Below are 17573 nucleotides of genomic sequence, written 5' to 3'. Positions count from 1 at the left end.
CTCAAATGCCCCACATCTATCTATCTATCTATCTATCTATCTATCTATCTATCTATCTATCTATCTATCTATCTATCTATCTATCTCGCTCTCTCTCGCTCTCTCTCGCTCTCTCTCGCTCTCTCGCTCTCTCGCTCTCTCTATATCTATATCTATATCCAAAATGGTACTGCTGAGAAACCAACTGCTTTTCCTCCTGTTGCCTGAGGGCTCAAATGTTATTTAAAAATTGTGTTATTTAAAAACTGGTAATTTTTTTTTTTAACATTTTATCAATTGCTTTGCTCTGCAACTCTGCCTGATGATTTTTACACATCTCCTTTAATTAAGAATATGTCAATGTTTTAAATATAGAAGGAATGTGCTTAAAAGAAAAAGTAGCGTTTGGGGTTGATAAATTGAAAATTTCAGCCACAAATATTACTTGTTCCACTTCCTGCTGGCAGAATTCTCTGGATGTGCAGGGGAGCCAGTGGCTGTACAATAGGAACCAATCAGCAGCTAGCCTGACCTGATAGGGAACTGAATCCTTTCTTTGCTTGTGTGACTGCTAGGACACCCCCACCCCATATTTGAAACAGAAACAAGGACTGTAGCATATCTATATATATCTATAGGGAACTCCAATAAAGGGGCCATTTTGAAGAGAATATTAATTTTTAACACATAGTAAAACCACCCCATATATTATTAATTATTGCTTACAATATTAGGGGCTATTCCCTTATATGTCTCCTTTCAAACACTATTATAGTTACTGTATAGCCTCTGAATGTCACACATTATGTGGCCAAGCCCATTAGTCTTGTCAGTACTAAGGTTTAAAACCAGTCAATCCCGTAGTTGTTGCTTTGCATCATAACTTCAAGAAGAACCCTTGTGTTCATGGGTTATAATTTAGATGCAGACAACTGTGCAACAACCACTGCAGCCGATCGGTTTATTTGGAGCTGTAATGGAATGGCATGCAAGCATTTAAAGATCTGTGCCTTTTCTCAACTTACTGCAGTGAATGTTACAATATCATGAAATAAAGACTAATTACAAATTTGTCTGTGTTTGGATAAGTTAATTTTAAAGTGAACTGCCCATTTGAGTACTACAATATGATGCTGATTAGTGCTGTGGGTGGCTGTTAAAAACAATTTTAGATTTAGTGCTTTATATTATAAATATATGTTCATATATATGTACAAGTGTAGGATCCATTAACCTGAAACCAGTTGTCCAGAAAGCTCTGAATTAAGGGAAGGCCAACTCCCATTTTAATCAAATCTAATTTTTCAAAAGGATTTCTCTTTAAAATAAACCACTTCTCTGTACTTGATCTTAACTGAAGGGCTGATTTATCAAAAATCTAGTTGTTTTTTTTTCTCAATTCAAGAAAACACACGGATGCGAGAAAAATGCATGAAAACCTTAAATAGTTGGAATTTAAATCTCGTCAAATAAAAGCTGGCGAGGTTGTATAGAAGTCAATGGGAATGTTCTCTAACAACTTTATTTCCCCAGTTTATTAAAACAGTCGAGATTTTCAGCCTCATTTAAAATAAATGGGACAATCAGATTCTCACTGGCATTCTAAATTTTTCTGCGAAAAAAAAACACAGGAATATTTTGTCACTTTTTTCTTAAATGAGCTAGCATTGTAGAAAAAAAGTTGCGCAAGTTTTATCACTTTTTTTTCCCTCAAACTCATAAATCCGCCCTTAAGATATACTTGATACTAAATGGAGGCAAAATAATCCTATTTGTGTTTACATTATATTTTTTTAAGTATATAGTGATCCATATTACCGAAAGCTTACTTATGAGGAAAACTCTAGGTCCCAAACATTCTGGATAAGAGCTCTATACCTGTATTTTTTGTAATTCTCTATAGTTTTGGAATAATTTGAAGGAAAAAGTATAGGCTTTCCACAAACTTTCGGTATCCAATTAGAATCTCTTAAAGATGCTTTTACATGTATGATTTATTTCTACAGTTTAGTAGATGTAAGTTCCACCAGCTGCATCTTGATCATTGCTGTATTCAACCCAGGAGTTCTCCAACTCCTAAAAATCTGGCAATTTTAATTTTTAGTACTAATAAATGTGATTGTCACCTATTGTATATGTCAATTGCCCAAACTTTGTATTTGGGCATTAAATTATTTGTTAAAATATGCAAAAAGTTATATGAATATATTCTCCTTTCCAGGATCAATACTTTCCCATATTCAAAAGAGGAAACACTTTAATGAAAGAGAGGCCAGTAAAGTGGTTAAGGATATTGCATCTGCCCTTGATTTCCTTCATACAAAAGGTAAGGAAAAATAAGAAGCATGGCTTCTATTTTACAACCTGGGAGTGTTGTATTTAACTTAGGAAGGGATGTGATAATAAACATGACAGATTGACAGCCTTTTATTATAACTTCTACACTGTTCCAGTTTCCTGCTGTCTTAAAATCAGCAGTTTCTCAGCATATTGTACTGAGGTGTTGATACACCTACTGCATCTTCTTGCTTAGTAAAGCTTTTCTTAGGCATGCCATGCAGTGTAAGCAGTTACATTGGATTCTTAGCTTAAAAATAAAGTCAATGAAGGAAAAATAGAATACCGGTACATGAATCCTAACGGTTGAGTCTGTACAATATGCATTTCTCTTACTTAAGTGGAACTGCTTAACATACAAAACATTATATTCTCTTTAAAGTTCTATTAATGTTTATTTAAACATTAGCTTGAACAGTTAGTTGACTTTCTAAACATTTTCTCACTTCCTCATCAGAAATAATTATTTCTTTTATTTTTACCATCTTATAATATTATATTTAAAGTGTTTTTTTTTTTTTTCTTGTCAAGTCTTCCTGGAACAGCTCAGTGGGGGTTTTATGATTTGTAAATTGTTTTAATTTGATACATTTCTTAACTTCAAACCATAAGCCTTTAGTTTTATTAGTTAGTGTCATTAGGTGAGCTGCCCCTTTAATGACTAATGGAGCCTTCTTCATCTGTATATTTATTGAAGAGCAAGCACTTTTGCTTTGACAAGAAAATCTAATTTTAATACTACAGGTATGGGATCCATTATCCGTAAACTTGTTTTCCTGAAAGCTCACAATTGGGGAAGGCCATTTCCCATAAACTCCTTATTAACATTTTTAAAAATGGATTTATCTCAATCATGATATAATCAATATTTATTGGATGCAAAACAATTTATTTGGTTTATTCAATGTTAAAATGTTTTTTGAGTAGACTTACTTAGTAGGAAATAATGGAAAGATCCTTTATCTGGAAAAACCCAGGTCCAGTTTATTGTGGCTAACAGATCCCATACCTTTATAATAAAACATAAAAAAAAGTATAATGCATTTACACCCGACCATGTTCTTTTAAGAACAGAGCTTATATAAGCTATAAGCTTATATAGAAGTTCTAAGTTCAGTTGTCACTTAGAACAGCACCAGTACTCTAGCTTCTCCCTGACTTATATTTTGAATACAATATTGCTGCATAAACACCAAAATACTGAAGGATCTACTTGAGATTTATCTGAATCTCAAACCAAATATAAAACCTAATTTGCATATTTCAATTGTAGAAAAAATAAATCATTCGTTATAAACAGAAATGTGCCCTGTTCTGTATTCCAGACTTTCAAAGTTACTTGACTTTTAAGGGTTTATATTATGTTCAACTGAACACTTGATGACCCCATGTATTCTGGATACTGTCAAACCCCAAACTGAATCCTGGGTTCAGTCTACCCCTACAGGTATATAATAGTAAATATGACTTCTGCAGAACTGTGAGAAAAACAGTCTTCAGAAGCTTCATTTTATACCCATACATAGCTTTAATTCATTAATGTGCATGCATCCAATTAAAAGAGAGAATTTGTGGTTGAGCAGGTATAATTTATTACAGAACAGAATGAAAGCCTCTTTCATATGTAACAGGCCATAATGTCAAGAAATAGCTTATAGGTGCTAAATGTAAAAAAAAAACCCGTTATGGTGTTCCTGGGCCTTGCATGGTTTTCCATAGTCATTTTGTAAGCCCCTATGTAAACCTTTTGACTAATATGCAGTTTGTAGATTGATTTTTTTTTTTGTTCGAAAGTTGCTCTTATAGCTTATTGATTAAATGTGCATTATATGATTTCTAAGAAGAGGCATGGTGAAAAGGTAAAGTGCTTAATAATCTCAGCAAAGAGCCTTTTTCTGAGTGTTCTCTAGTAAATTTTGTTAGCTCTCTGTCTTCTTTTTGTTAGGTATTGCTCATCGTGACTTAAAACCAGAAAACATATTGTGTGAATTTAAAGATAAGGTAAGTATTTTATTTAGATTTTCATTGTTTCCTTTTTTATGTAGGGTTTCTATGTAATTCTTGGGACTGAAATGTAAAATAAAGAATAATATTGATCTAGAAATACATTGGGCAATGGTCCTTCTATTTTGTGTGGCCAAATGGCTCACTTATGAAAAGAAATTTAAAAGAGAACTAAACCCTAAAAAATGAGTATGGCTAGAAATGCCACATTTTATATACTGAATAGCCTAGAAATTCAACAGCTCTATAGTAGAAATGATCCAGGCTTTCCGTCATAGTGACCTGTTCAATGACATGCACATGCTCAGTGTTCTCTAGGTATTTGTTGAGAAGTTAAGCTTAGGTTCATTGCAAATTATTAAGCAGAAAATTAGGTTTTTCGGTCATATAAGCTGATGCTACAGGGCTGATGAAATTCTGATACTAATTGTCAGGTATGCACCGAATCCACTATTTTGGGATTTACCTGAATCCTTTGTGAAGATTTTTTTCCAAATACTGAACCTAATTTAAATCCGAATTTGCATATTCAAATTAGGGCTGGGAAGGGTTAAATTGAACTGCAAACACAGAATGCGGTTAAAAAATTGCCTTACTTTCTTGTTTATGTGATAAAGTCAGAAGATTTTTCGGATTCGGGCTTGTACTTTATTATAAAACAAAGACAAGGTAAATTTAGTCCTGTTTATTGATTGCTGCATTATTTTTCTCTTTTTTTTTTTTTTTTTTTTTTTAATCCTCTGTCCTGCAACTTTCTTAGCTAGTAAATGCAAGGGCACATGTTGCATATCCAATGCTTCGCTACGATTATAAACCACAGACATAGAGAAGCATTGGATATATAATGTGTCCCCATGTCCTAAAGACAAAACAGTGTTCACAATTTCCAATATTATCATTCTGTCTTCAGGTGTCGCCTGTGAAAATCTGTGACTTTGATCTTGGAAGCGGTGTAAAACTAAACAGTGCATGTACCACTATAACTACTCCTGAGTTAACAACACCGGTAGGTTTCTCATGTCTTTTGATAGAGAAATTGTGTAATAGTGTATTTGTGTAACAAACTAAATGGGGTAGGTATTTTGCGTTTAAATTAATAACTTTCATCACTCATCATATAACTGTTAACACCATTAATTACAAGTTATAGCATTTTTGCCAAATGAGCTGGTGCTGCAGGCTATTTGTCTTCAAGCTAAATTATACCTCTATCAGGAAAAGCTTGAAGCTACTGTGTGTTTGTAGAAATACAGTGTTCCTATTATCACACCAAGATAGAGCTCCAACCTTAATGCTTCCACATCTTAATGGACTGAGGAGCCACATGTGCATTTTACCTCTGTGTTTCCTTTTTCCATCTTTTCCCATTTTTTTTAAAACTAAGAAGCTAGCAATTCCTAAAGGACAGGACCAAAGGGCATCCTATTAGTATCCTATTATTATGAATGTGAAGCAGTTGAAGCATTTTGACTCTCCCAGTTACTTTAAAAACACTCTAATATTCAAAACACCAAATATGCTTTTGTGTTGTAAACTTTACAACAAATCAGATATTTATATTGATCAAAGGTGAACAGTTGCTATGAATGTTTACAGTGAAGCAATGTGAAATCAATTGGCAGGCTGTTCTTAAAGGAAAACTATACCACCCCCCCCCCCAAATAATGTAGGTCTCTATAAAAATATATTGCAGATAAAACAGCTCATATGTAAAACCCTGCTTCATGTAAATAAACCATTTGCATAATAATAAACATTTTTAGTAGTATGTGCTATTGGGTAATCATAAATAGAAAACTGCCATTTTCAAAAATAAGGGCCGCCCCCTGGAATCCTAGGATTCAAGAAACATGTTGGGTCACATCAGCCAATTAAGAGTTCTCTTTTGCTTCCACTTTTCTTTCTTTTACAGTAAGAGTTGTCATATTTGTGGTCAGGTGATCTCTGAGGCAGCACAGAGACCATCACAAAATGGTGGTTCAAGGCAAGAGATGTAAAAGGGCAATTTTTACTTAAGATTCTTTAATATGCCACTTCATTTGATATAAACTGTTGCTTAAGTAATGATTTTGTGGGGTATAGTTTTCCTTTAAGGGGTGGTTCACCTTTAAGCTAACTTTACATATGTTATAGAATGGCTCATTCTAAGCAGTTTTTCAATTCTGACTTTTTTTTTTTCTTCCACATGGGGGTCACTGACCCCTTCTAAAAAAACAATACTCTGTAAGGCTAGACACTTATTGTTGTTGCTAATTTTTATTACTCCTCTTTCCATCTGGGCTGCCATCTATTATATTCCAGTCTCTTTTTCAAATCAGGACCCTAGCAACTAGCTTATTGAAATTGCAAACTGAAGAGCTGCTGAATAAAAATAACTAGAAAACCACAAATAATAAAAAATGAAAACAATTGCAGATTGTCTCGAATATGACTCACTACATCATACTAAAAGTTAATTTAAAGGTGAACAACCCCTTTAAGGTCCTTTCCATATGATTCTCGTTTACAGTGTGGATCAGCAGAGTACATGGCTCCAGAAGTGGTGGAAGTTTTCACTGAGGAAGCTACTTTTTATGACAAGCGCTGTGATTTGTGGAGTCTGGGAGTGATTTTATACATAATGCTGAGCGGGTATCCTCCTTTTGTGGGCAACTGTGGGACAGACTGTGGCTGGGACCGAGGGGAAGTGTGCAGAGTGTGCCAGGTATTATACTTTTAATTAAATGTAATGTGTCTGGCTAATTTTTACAATGTCTATTATTGTTGTACATGCTGTGCAGAACTTTCTTCCCATCTAGCTGCCACTTTCAAAAAAATGACAGCAATATACCTTGCTATAAGTATTTGGAACACTGACTATGTTAGCAGAGATTTCTCTATATCATTTACAGCAGAGTGCCTAGCAGTGTTGTAAATGTACCAGAGAAAATCACTTCCACACATTGTGATCTGAATGTGCTGGTACATACTGAGAGGGAAGCAGTGCATGCTGTGTAATGCATATTTTTCTGAGAACTGCAAGCAACAAAAAGCTTTTTCAGCCAGCAACAAAATTAAACATACTCTATAAAGGGGAACTACCGTACATAAAGCTTTAATCGTCAGTCCTGTCTTACCTTAAAGGACTAGTAAAACCAGAAATTAAAATTATTCATTTGATCGGACAAAGGATTTCTGTCTTGTGGATGCTTTCTTTGATGTGTCTAGATGTCTAGATGTTTATTGCAGTATGTTTGCAATCAGCTCTGCTGTATTCTGCAATCTTTTCTTTGTCTAAACAGAGCCCTACCTAGTCTGTTGCTGTGTGTGGTAATTTCCCCTCCATTTGAAAACCACGGAGAATACCCCATTAGCCTTAAATAGTAAATATTCACAAACATGCTAGATTTCAAGATCTTCGGAAAATAACCACTTAAATTTCCTCATTAAAGCTAAATGGGCCTGAAAGTACACATTAACCTTTTTTTATTGTTGGAAATGTAATTTTGTGTTTCAAAATCAGAGTGATGAAAATGTCAGGAATTCATCCTGTTTGACATAGGCTTAATTACCTGACCTGCATGCTCAGAATCAAAAGCAACACAGTTGTTGGGTTGCCACCTTTTCTTCCTTTGGAATCCGGGCAGGGGCGCTACCAATGATGTCAGAAGCAGGGCTGATGAGAAGGGGCGGGCCAGTGACACGAAGGGGAGGGCAAGTGACCCAAAGGGCCGGGCCAGTGACGCGAAGGGGCAGGCCAGTAATGCGGCGGCCTGTGATTGCTCAAATTGCTCAGGAAGCAGGGAACAGGCAGGTATTTCCAAACCTGGGCAGTTGACAACCCTAGTCCCTAGTACCCCCCTTCTAGTCGCTGACTGGCCAGCAGGTTAGAGAATTGCAAAGCAAAAAGTAGTGTTCTGGCAATTATGTTAGACATTCGTTCACTTCAGCCTTTGTACATGACATTTTTGGCTAACTAACTATATTGAAATCATTTTTTATTTTGCACATCCTATCTCCTTACTCAGTTTTATTTGTACACTGAACAGTTCAGAACAGAAACCACATATATTTTATATAAATTTCTATGTGTTACCATTTAACGTTATAGTAGTAATTAGTTAGTGTAATTACAAGATCTGCATGTGGGAAATACAGTCTAAAAGAGATCAATATTTTCTCTTCATGCTTTTATCTTTTGTTTGTTTTCCAGTAAGTATAAACCAATTTCTGCAGTTTTCATAGGTTACCCCAAATTATTTGCTTCTCTTGCTTCTAATGATCTAGAGAAGGTTTTCTAGTGAATGTTTGCAATATCTTGCAATGAACTTTTTAGAATTTAATATCAACCAAAATAGAGGCAGCACTCCATGTCAATGTCATTTATGAACAAATTAAAAAGCAAAAGACCAAAGACAGAACCCTGCGGTACTCTACTAATAAGAAGATGTTCCGTTAATCACCACTCTTTGTATTCTATCCTTCAGCCAGTTCTCTATCCAAGTATAAGGGGCAGATTCACTAAGCTCGAGTGAAGGATTCGAATGAAAAATACTTCGAATTTCGAAGTATTTTTTTGGTACTTCGACCATCGAATTGGTTAAATTCGTTCGAATTCGAACGAAATCGAACGAATCGAAGTAAAAATCGTTCGACTATTCGACCATTCGATAGTCGAAGTACTTTCCCTTTAAAAAAAACTTCGACCCCCTACTTCGGCAGGTAAAACCTACCGAAGTCAATGTTAGCCTATGGGGAAGGTCCCCATAGGTTTGCTAACCTTTTTTTGATCGAAGGATTTTCCTTCGATCGTTGGATTAAAATCCTTCGAATCGTTCGATCGACCGAAAAATCCTTCGATCGATCGAAGGATTAGCGCTAAATCCTTCGACTTCGATATTCGAAGTCGAAGGATTTCAATTCGAGGGTCGAATTTCGAAGTATTTTTAACTTCGAAATTCGACCCTTAATGAATCTGCCCCTTAGTGTTCTGTTTTGCCCCAGTATTCCTTAATTTAGTCAGTAACCTTCTGTGTTATACTGTATCAAATCACTGTCTTTGGAAATACTGAAAAAATAAGTTAAGCGGTTTGGTACTCGCATCCATAAATGCAGAAAAAGATTAGTACACTGTATAGGTATATTGCATTTTTAAATCTTAGGGGCAGATTTATCAAGGGTTGAATTTAGAGTTTATGGGAGTTTATAAAAACTCCCATAAACTCGATTTTCGAATTAAAAATGACCAATCGAAATTTATTTAAAAAAAAAAAAATCAAATTTTTTTAAATTCGGATGATTGGAAGCGACCCGCAAACCCAAATCGAATTAGAAAAAAACTCGATATTCAGGATGCCACCAAACAACTCCAAATTGATTCCTGGATGTCCCCCATAGGCTAAAAAAGCAGGTAAGCAGGTTTAAAGTGCCAAATAGTCTAATTCGAATTCTTAAAGGGCCAGTACATGATTAATTTCAAAATTCAAATTTTTTTAAAAAATCGAATTGAATTTTAACTATTCCCTAGTCAAACTGCACTAAAATAAACTCGAAAATTCACATTTTTAAATTTGAAATTCTAATTTTCACTTCGACCCTTGATAAATCTGCCCCAAAGTATAACTTTATTTTTGTCTGTTTTTGAATGTTGTTGTATCTTATAGAACAAGCTGTTTGAAAGTATCCAAGAGGGCAAGTATGAATTTCCAGAAAAGGACTGGTCCCATATCTCTATCTCAGCAAAAGATTTGATCTCCAAGCTTCTTGTTCGTGATGCTAAAGAGCGACTGAGCGCTTTTCAGGTTCTGCAGCATCCATGGTTGCAAGGGGTGAGCATTGTGATCAGTGTTAAAAAAATAATAATAAAAAAAAAAAAAATCTGTCCAGTGTATACATATAGATATGTACTAATGGATTTTCTAAATTTAGTTCCTTTTTACAGTTGTGTTCAGAATAATAGCAATGTGAATAAAAGTAATAAAGCTCAAAATCCTTATTTTTTATTTCTATACTGTATATGCAAATCCATTGGGAATACTGCACATTCTATTCCAAATCAAAACAGGAAGAAAAATTTATCAAATTGTGTTACCGTATATACTCGAGTATAAGCCGAGGTACCTAAATTTATTTGACTCAAGTATAAGCCTAGGGGTGAGAAATGCATTTTAGGACATGGCCAATTACATGGCATATTATCTTGCCCTAATAGAAAACTGAGGGGAGATAAAGGCTGACCAGTAGTGAATAAGCTTCATGACAAATAAGACAATTATACAGAGGAAAACACCTGAGAATGTTGCCTTTCTAGCAGTGCTCGGACACATCTGTTGCCGATGCCACTGTACTGAGCTGAAGTAGTTTTTAACAAAGCAGGTTTTCCAGAGCTGCCGAGTGTGCCCCCCTCGCCTATAAACCCGGACCCCTAATTCGTAAGACTGGGTGCACACTTCAACCAACAGCAATAAAGCGCAGAGCGGCTACAGCGCTCCCACCCCCAAACAACACACAGCATCATGTGATGCAGCAAGGGGATCGGTTATATACACATATATAGGATTACAGTTCAGTAGCAAAACAAAACACACAACATTCTCAGAGTGGAAACAACATCCCAAACAAAAGCACTGAAGTTTTGTCCCCTCTACAGTATGTTTCTCAACAGTTTTTAATATACAGTAATGCCATCAGTCAGTCATGCTTTTTTTTGTTTTGCGTTGCGCCTTCCCTGGATCTTGCTGACTCGAGTATAAGCCGATGTATACTTTTTCAGAACATTTTGGGTGCTGAAAAACTCGGCTTGTACTTGAGTATATACGGTATTCCTTTACAGAAAGTGCAGAAAAGGGAATATTAGACTGTTCAAAAAATAGTAGTGTTGGCATTATTCTTTACAAACTCAAGATTTTTCCTTTGAATCACTGAACTAATATTTAGTTGTCTAAGCACTGTTTCTGAGAACTGTTGCACATCTGTGTTGCATGGAGTTGACCAACTTCTGGCACCTGTTACATTCCACAGATCTGCATTTCTCAGAACCCGCATTTTTGATGTCACCCACAAGTTTTCTATTGGATTAAGTTCCAGGGGTTGGGCTGGTCACACCATGACGTCAATCTTGTTTATCTGGAACCAACATGTTGCTCGTTTACTGGTGTGTTTGGGGTCGTTGTCTTGTTGAAACACACATTTCAAGGGCAATTCCTCTTTAAAAAAAGGCAACATTACCTCTTTGAAGTATCTTAATGTATTGAAACGGACCCATGAGCCCTGGTATGAGATAAATAGGCCCAACACTATAGTATGAGAAACATCCCCATATAATGATGTTTTCGCCACCATACTTCACAGTGTACAGTGGCTTGAATTCAGTTTTTGGGTGTTGTCTGTTTTTTTGGGTCTAGGGGCCGCAAGACAGTTGGTCAATCTTGCTTTCATCAGTCCACAAAATGTTGTGCCATTTCTCTTTATGCCCGTCAATGTGTTCTTTGGCAAATTGTAAGCTCTTCAGCATGTCTTTATTTTTTCCAACAATGAGACTTTGCGGGGGCTTCTTGCCGATAGCTTGGCTTCACATAGGCATCTAATTGTAACCTTACTCGCAGGAAACTTTAGTCCTTCTTTGATCTTCCTGGAGCTGATCATAATTTTAGATGATCAGTCTATCATATTCTGCAATTCTTTATATGTTTTCCCCCTCCAATCGACTTTTTAATCAAAGTATGCTGTTATTCTGAACAATGTCTGGAACAACCCATTTTACTTTACATTTTTCAGAGAGAAATGATAACCAGCATGTACATTTACTGCATTCCTTCCTTAAATAATTGACACCTGTTTTTTAACAGAATAAATGACCTCACTAATTGAACTCCAGACTGTTATTATTTGGAACAAGTTATTAGTAATTTGAACACTGCTATTATTTTGAACAGGCCTCAATTAATGATTCACTGACACAGAATCAGCAGCATGCATGTCATGACTGTTGGGTCTGTTGGTTTTCTATTACTCTACTATACCTACTAGTAAATTATTTGCCATGTAGAACTATAATTTGTACCAAAGACAGTGATTGATAAGGTTAGTGATGTCAGACTACTATTATTCTGAATACAACTCTGCATACTTTTACCAATATTCACAAAAATAGAAACAAAAGGCACACTCACTCCAATGCTTCTGATTCAAACTGTTTTTATTTTGGTGAGATCCCAGCAAACGTTTCGGGGTAAAGCCGCTTCATCAAGTGCTACGGGGGCTTGACCCCGAAACGTTTTCCTGGGATCTTACCAAAATAAAAATGAAAACAGTTTGAATCAGAAGCATTGGAGTGAGTGTGCCTTTTGTTTCTATATTTGTGAATACTGGATGAAAGCTCTTTTTTGCAGCAGAGCTAACATTGAGCACCTCTTATCGATATACAGGAATTATAAAAGTTCTAGCGGTGAAAAGTTTTGACATTTTGTACCTATACTTTTACCAATGTCTGTAGTGCCGGCAAGAAACACACTTGAACATTTATTTTTATAATTTTTTTTTCTCAAGGATGCTCCAGAGCGAGGACTGCCCACCCCACTGGTGCTTCAGAGGTACTATTTATTTATAATGTTTAACAAAGTCTAACTGAGATGATTTAGGGCAGAGACACACGTTGCGATTTGGGGAGATTAGTTGCCCATGACAAATCACCTCTTATTTGGGTCAACTAATCTCCCTGAACTACCTCCCCTGCCTTGCCGCCGGCTAGAATGTAAATCTCTGGCGGGGTGGCACTTTGAAATTTCTTAGTGAGGAAGAGGAGATTTGTCGCCAGGCGACTAATCTCCCCGAATCTGTGTGTCCCTGCCCTTAAATGAGCTGCATTTCTGTTAATGTCACATTAGATATGTGCAGATGTGCTCTTTTTCCTTCTTTTTTCTGTGAGGAGAGGGCATAGGTCAGCAGGCAGATTTCAAATATGTCCCTTCTAACATCCTACCAAACTGCATGCAAATGGCTGCTTGCAGAATCTGATGATGTTGTTTGGGCCACAGTAAAATGGGAATGATACAAATATCGGATGTGTGAACTACATGGAAGATTTGCAATCTTACGTGACATGCCTGTCGGATGCGAATGCTGCTTCTTCTTTTGACAAGATAAAATCAAATGGTTTTCTTCTCTTTGAAATACATTGGCTGTCAACTGTAGATGCATGAAGAAACCACACCATCTGACTTTATCTGATCTGATTTAACATTAAAGCTTTGGGGATCCGTTTTTTTAGTATCCTACAATATTTTGTGCTGTTGCACGACAAGGTTTTGTGCATCAGATAAAATCTGACCCACAAAATCTGATCAAAATCTCCCATGTAGTTTAGCCCTTAGACCAACAAGTAATTTCATGAGAGCTATATATGAGTTATCCAGAATATCCATCCAAGTACATTCATGACAATTGCTCATAGGAGTTTCTCCTTTATCTTACTCTTGTGTCAATCTGCCTACTCCACGCATGGTGTGCAGGGTCATAGCAGGAGGACATCCAAATGCTCAGTGTAATGGAAGCATTTTGTAGATATAGCTCTTTCCTCATAGTACTGCTGTATTTCTCATCTCATAAGTTAACATCAAGTTGATATGCGTGTGCAGTATTTCACTGATTTAAAAGAACTGCTGTCTTGTGTTTCTCGGACTACTAGCACCCCCCCCTCAAATTGAGCACATATGAGCAAAATTGATTGATGAAACTTATCTGTTAACATCAGCTATCAAAGGTTGAGGCTGCAAGATAATTTGAAAAATTGAGCCCTTCTGATAAATGATACTTCTAATCAACGCAGCACTTCTAGCTGGATTTTCTAGATGTGTCCTTCATTTTGCACAGATATTTTTTTAATGCTTTACATTGAAATGTAGGAGAGTAATTTCTAGGAGTTCAGCATAGCTAGCAAGCAAGGTAAATGTGGTTGAAGGATTTGTTTTGGGAATTTGACAATTTCCCTCCCCTCCTTTTTCTTTAAAGTAGAGTCCTGCAGCGGGTCGGGTACCCGCGGGTTACCGGCAAAAACCTGAGGTACCCTGCGGGTTGCAGGTAGAAGTTCCGGTTGCGGGTATAGACACGGGTCGGCGGTTCTGTGGGTCGCCGGTCTGGCCGTGGGTCTTCTCAATAGTGATATTTACTACTTTTTTCTGATCACGGCTACTTCTGATGTCACTTCCTGTTTACGATGACAGCACTTCCTGTTTTACGCCTTTTTTTCTGATCACGTCTACTTTCGATGATGTTACTTCCGGTTTACAATGACAGCACTTCCTGATTCTTGATGGTCCGGCTTTCGGATAATGTACTTGTGGGTTAGGTAGGGTAGCGGGTCCAAGCTGGTAAGAATGCGGGTTGCGGGTACTGGTCTGGTATGGGTTCCAAAAAATGGACCTGTGCAGGACTCTACTTTACTTTAAAGTTGTCTTTCAAAATAGACTGCAGAAACTGAAGCGGTTCCTTGATTATGCAAGGTGTAAAATGTTACCATATAGATCTGACAACCCTGTGCAACTTCAAAAACTTGAATGGTAATTTCATTATATAGTTTTTTATTCCTGACCTATTAAAGTATGGTTTCCTCAATAGTTTGATTCTGTTAAGTAAATTGTATAATCCAGGCAATAAACTGCATTTAAGTTAGTAATACTAATAATTAATACTAATGCAATGTATTAAAGCTTTTGTCCATCATTTTGTTATGATAGAAACAGCAGCACAAAGGACCTGACTATCTTTGCAGCAGAAGCAATTGCCTTTAACCGCCAGCTCTCACAGCATGACAATGATCTGAATGAGGAGGATGAAAGCTTCATCCATGCAGTCTGCTCCATGAGGCTCTCTCCACCATCAAAATCTCGACTTGCAAAGCGTCGAGCCCAGGCCCATGCACGTAAAGGTGGCTCCCATCCTACTCATAGTACTGTGACAGCAAGCCAAGGGACGCCCTAACATTGTTTTGCCACCTTTTCCTGTTTGGAGTAGGAAATTAGTTTTTGTGATCTGTACTGTCACTTTAAAATGTATTCTGATTTTAAAGAGCACTTTAAGCAAGTGAATTTTATTTGTTTTGCTGAAATAGTGCTTCCTTTTTTTTTTTAATCTCAGGTGCAAATTTAGCTGCAATAAATGTGAAATCCTCTCTGGAAGTGAAAGAGGTTATTACAAAATCTGGTTAAATAACTGTGACATTTAACTCTGTTTGTGTGTTTCTCTGTTTCATGTGAAAAGATTTAGTTTTACAATTTCATTTTATTATGTTTTATATGGAGCTCTGAGCATTCCCAGAACAGAACAGATTCCAAAAAGAAAAGTACGAACAATAACAGAATATTTAATAATAATATTCACTGGCTATTTATTAATATACAAAACAGCCGTGTACTTAACATAACTGCCTCATTTGTTAATTTTAAAAATTGTCTTTTTTTTTTTTTGTGTGTGTCTTACAAAATATGTATTTTTACATGTATTTTCTATTTAATTTCTGTGTGTACTTTAATACTATAGCGTTATATATTTTTGTTTCATATCAAAATGTTGAAAACATAAAGAAGTACTGCTATATTTTTACCAATTTGATAACCTTATTATTTTTATATGGGGAATGCACAATAAGTTTTGTATAAAGCTAGAACTGTAAATGATTATGTAACTGCCTTGTCACATTAACTGTAGCAATGTGACAAGTTGTTGATTAATCTTATTGACAACTTTGTGTTTACTCCGGAAGAGCATGGAAATGTTGTTGGCGTGTCAATGTTATTTAATACAAAGAAATAAATGTACCTAATTTTTAAGTTTTACAATCACCTTTTGTTGTGGAGTAATTTTGAATTCTAATGAGCTCAATATGTTCTTTATGGAACAGTGGGAATGAAACGCAAAGTGTTGTTTGTTAAATGTATTTTTAAGACATTCTTATTCTTACTGAAATATAAAATTAAATGCGTGTTCCCTGATTCCATATGTTGGGAGTGTAACTTCTCTATGCAGCCTATGAATAATAAGACAAGAGGTAGGTAATGTGCGTTGATCACTTTTTTTGTGTTTTTACTTCTTTTATTTTTAGCCTTTGATTGGTCTCATAATCCCTTGTATTTTTTATGGTGGCTTAGCAATGTCATGATCATAAATGGTACTGATAAAATTGGAGCGAGAGTTTAAGGAAAACCAGGACTTTTTATTCTGTTGTTGGCTCCCTTGCAATGTTGCAGGGATTCAAAGGGTACTCAGATTAACATTATGTTTTACCTTATAGTAGTTAAATGTGTGAGTAATGGACTGGTTGACATTTAGCAGAATGACAAACAAAAGAGTCAAGTTAAAAGATTCTAGATCAGTAGTTTCCCAACTCTGAAGTTGACGTCTCTAGAATATTGCAAAGCAATGGGTGAGGAGCTCCGTCAAGGCCAGTTAACAGTGGAAACATATTTACTCTTCTGGATTTTTCTTGATCCATAGCAGGATGACTGTTATAATTATATTTTTAAAATCTATCATGAGCTTAGTGGAGGGATTGGTCATATTTTATTCTTGATAAAGTGTTTTGTACATGAAGAGTTGAAGTGCTACTGTTTGTAGCAAAGGGTATTTTCCAAGATGGTATTTGTATCCAGTCTGGCTCATAGGATTTATTAAGCTCTGAATTTTTGTAGTCGGGCTTTTAAAGGGGAAAATACATTTTTTTCAGAGAAAAAAAACGAATTCCCCCCCCCCGCCCATTTATTAAAGTCAGATGAAAAAGCACTCCAACTCTTGCCTGCCGAGAACATGTAAACGTCAATGGCAGATGTCCCATTAGCAGTTCGAAGATTTTCTGAGTTTTGCTGGGTTTCCCAAAAAAATGGTAGCTTTTGGGCGATTTTAGAAAAAACTTGTTACTTTCGGACACAAAATCCCAAAAAATCTTAGGATTCTGATTTTATCATGACTTTATCATTCCGCACAAGAAAAATTCCTGAAGATGTATTGATAAATAGGGGGGGGGAGAGTCAGTGCTGATTTTGTCAGAGTAGTTTTCAGAAAATAGTGAGAACTTTTCCGATTTTGATAACCCCCATAATGTTTGATTTTTTTTTCCATTAAATTCCTAGAACATTTCTGCACCAAACGTTCCTGTGGCTTTGTAAGGCAACAAGGAAGAAAATGACTTGTTTCACTGCAATATCCATTTGCTCATCATAAAACAAGATATGCAAAATACGTAACTTTTATTCCTAACACATTAAAATTCTAAGAAACCAAAA

General features: G+C 36.0%; 1 protein-coding gene across 3 annotated transcripts in view; it reads left to right on the top strand.

Moving 5' to 3' along the window:
* The window catches only part of mknk1.S (MAP kinase interacting serine/threonine kinase 1 S homeolog), a 33270-nt gene extending 17140 nt beyond the window's left edge, over positions 1-16130 (top strand). For 2 of the 3 annotated variants that reach the window (XM_041591203.1, XM_018259440.2), the window contains 7 exons: positions 2201-2305; positions 4262-4317; positions 5231-5326; positions 6830-7024; positions 9963-10127; positions 12847-12890; positions 15033-16130. In XM_041591203.1, the coding sequence (XP_041447137.1) occupies positions 2201-2305; positions 4262-4317; positions 5231-5326; positions 6830-7024; positions 9963-10127; positions 12847-12890; positions 15033-15276 (905 nt within the window). In that variant the 3' untranslated portion in view covers positions 15277-16130. 3 annotated transcript variants of the gene reach the window in all.
* Positions 16131-17573: the final 1443 nt, after the last annotated feature.

This window comes from Xenopus laevis, chromosome 4S (assembly GCF_017654675.1).
Source record: "Xenopus laevis strain J_2021 chromosome 4S, Xenopus_laevis_v10.1, whole genome shotgun sequence".
In the NCBI taxonomy this organism is placed as follows: Eukaryota; Metazoa; Chordata; class Amphibia; order Anura; family Pipidae; genus Xenopus; species Xenopus laevis.
Note: the sequence above shows the minus strand (reverse complement) of the source record. Positions and strands in the feature narration are given on the sequence as shown.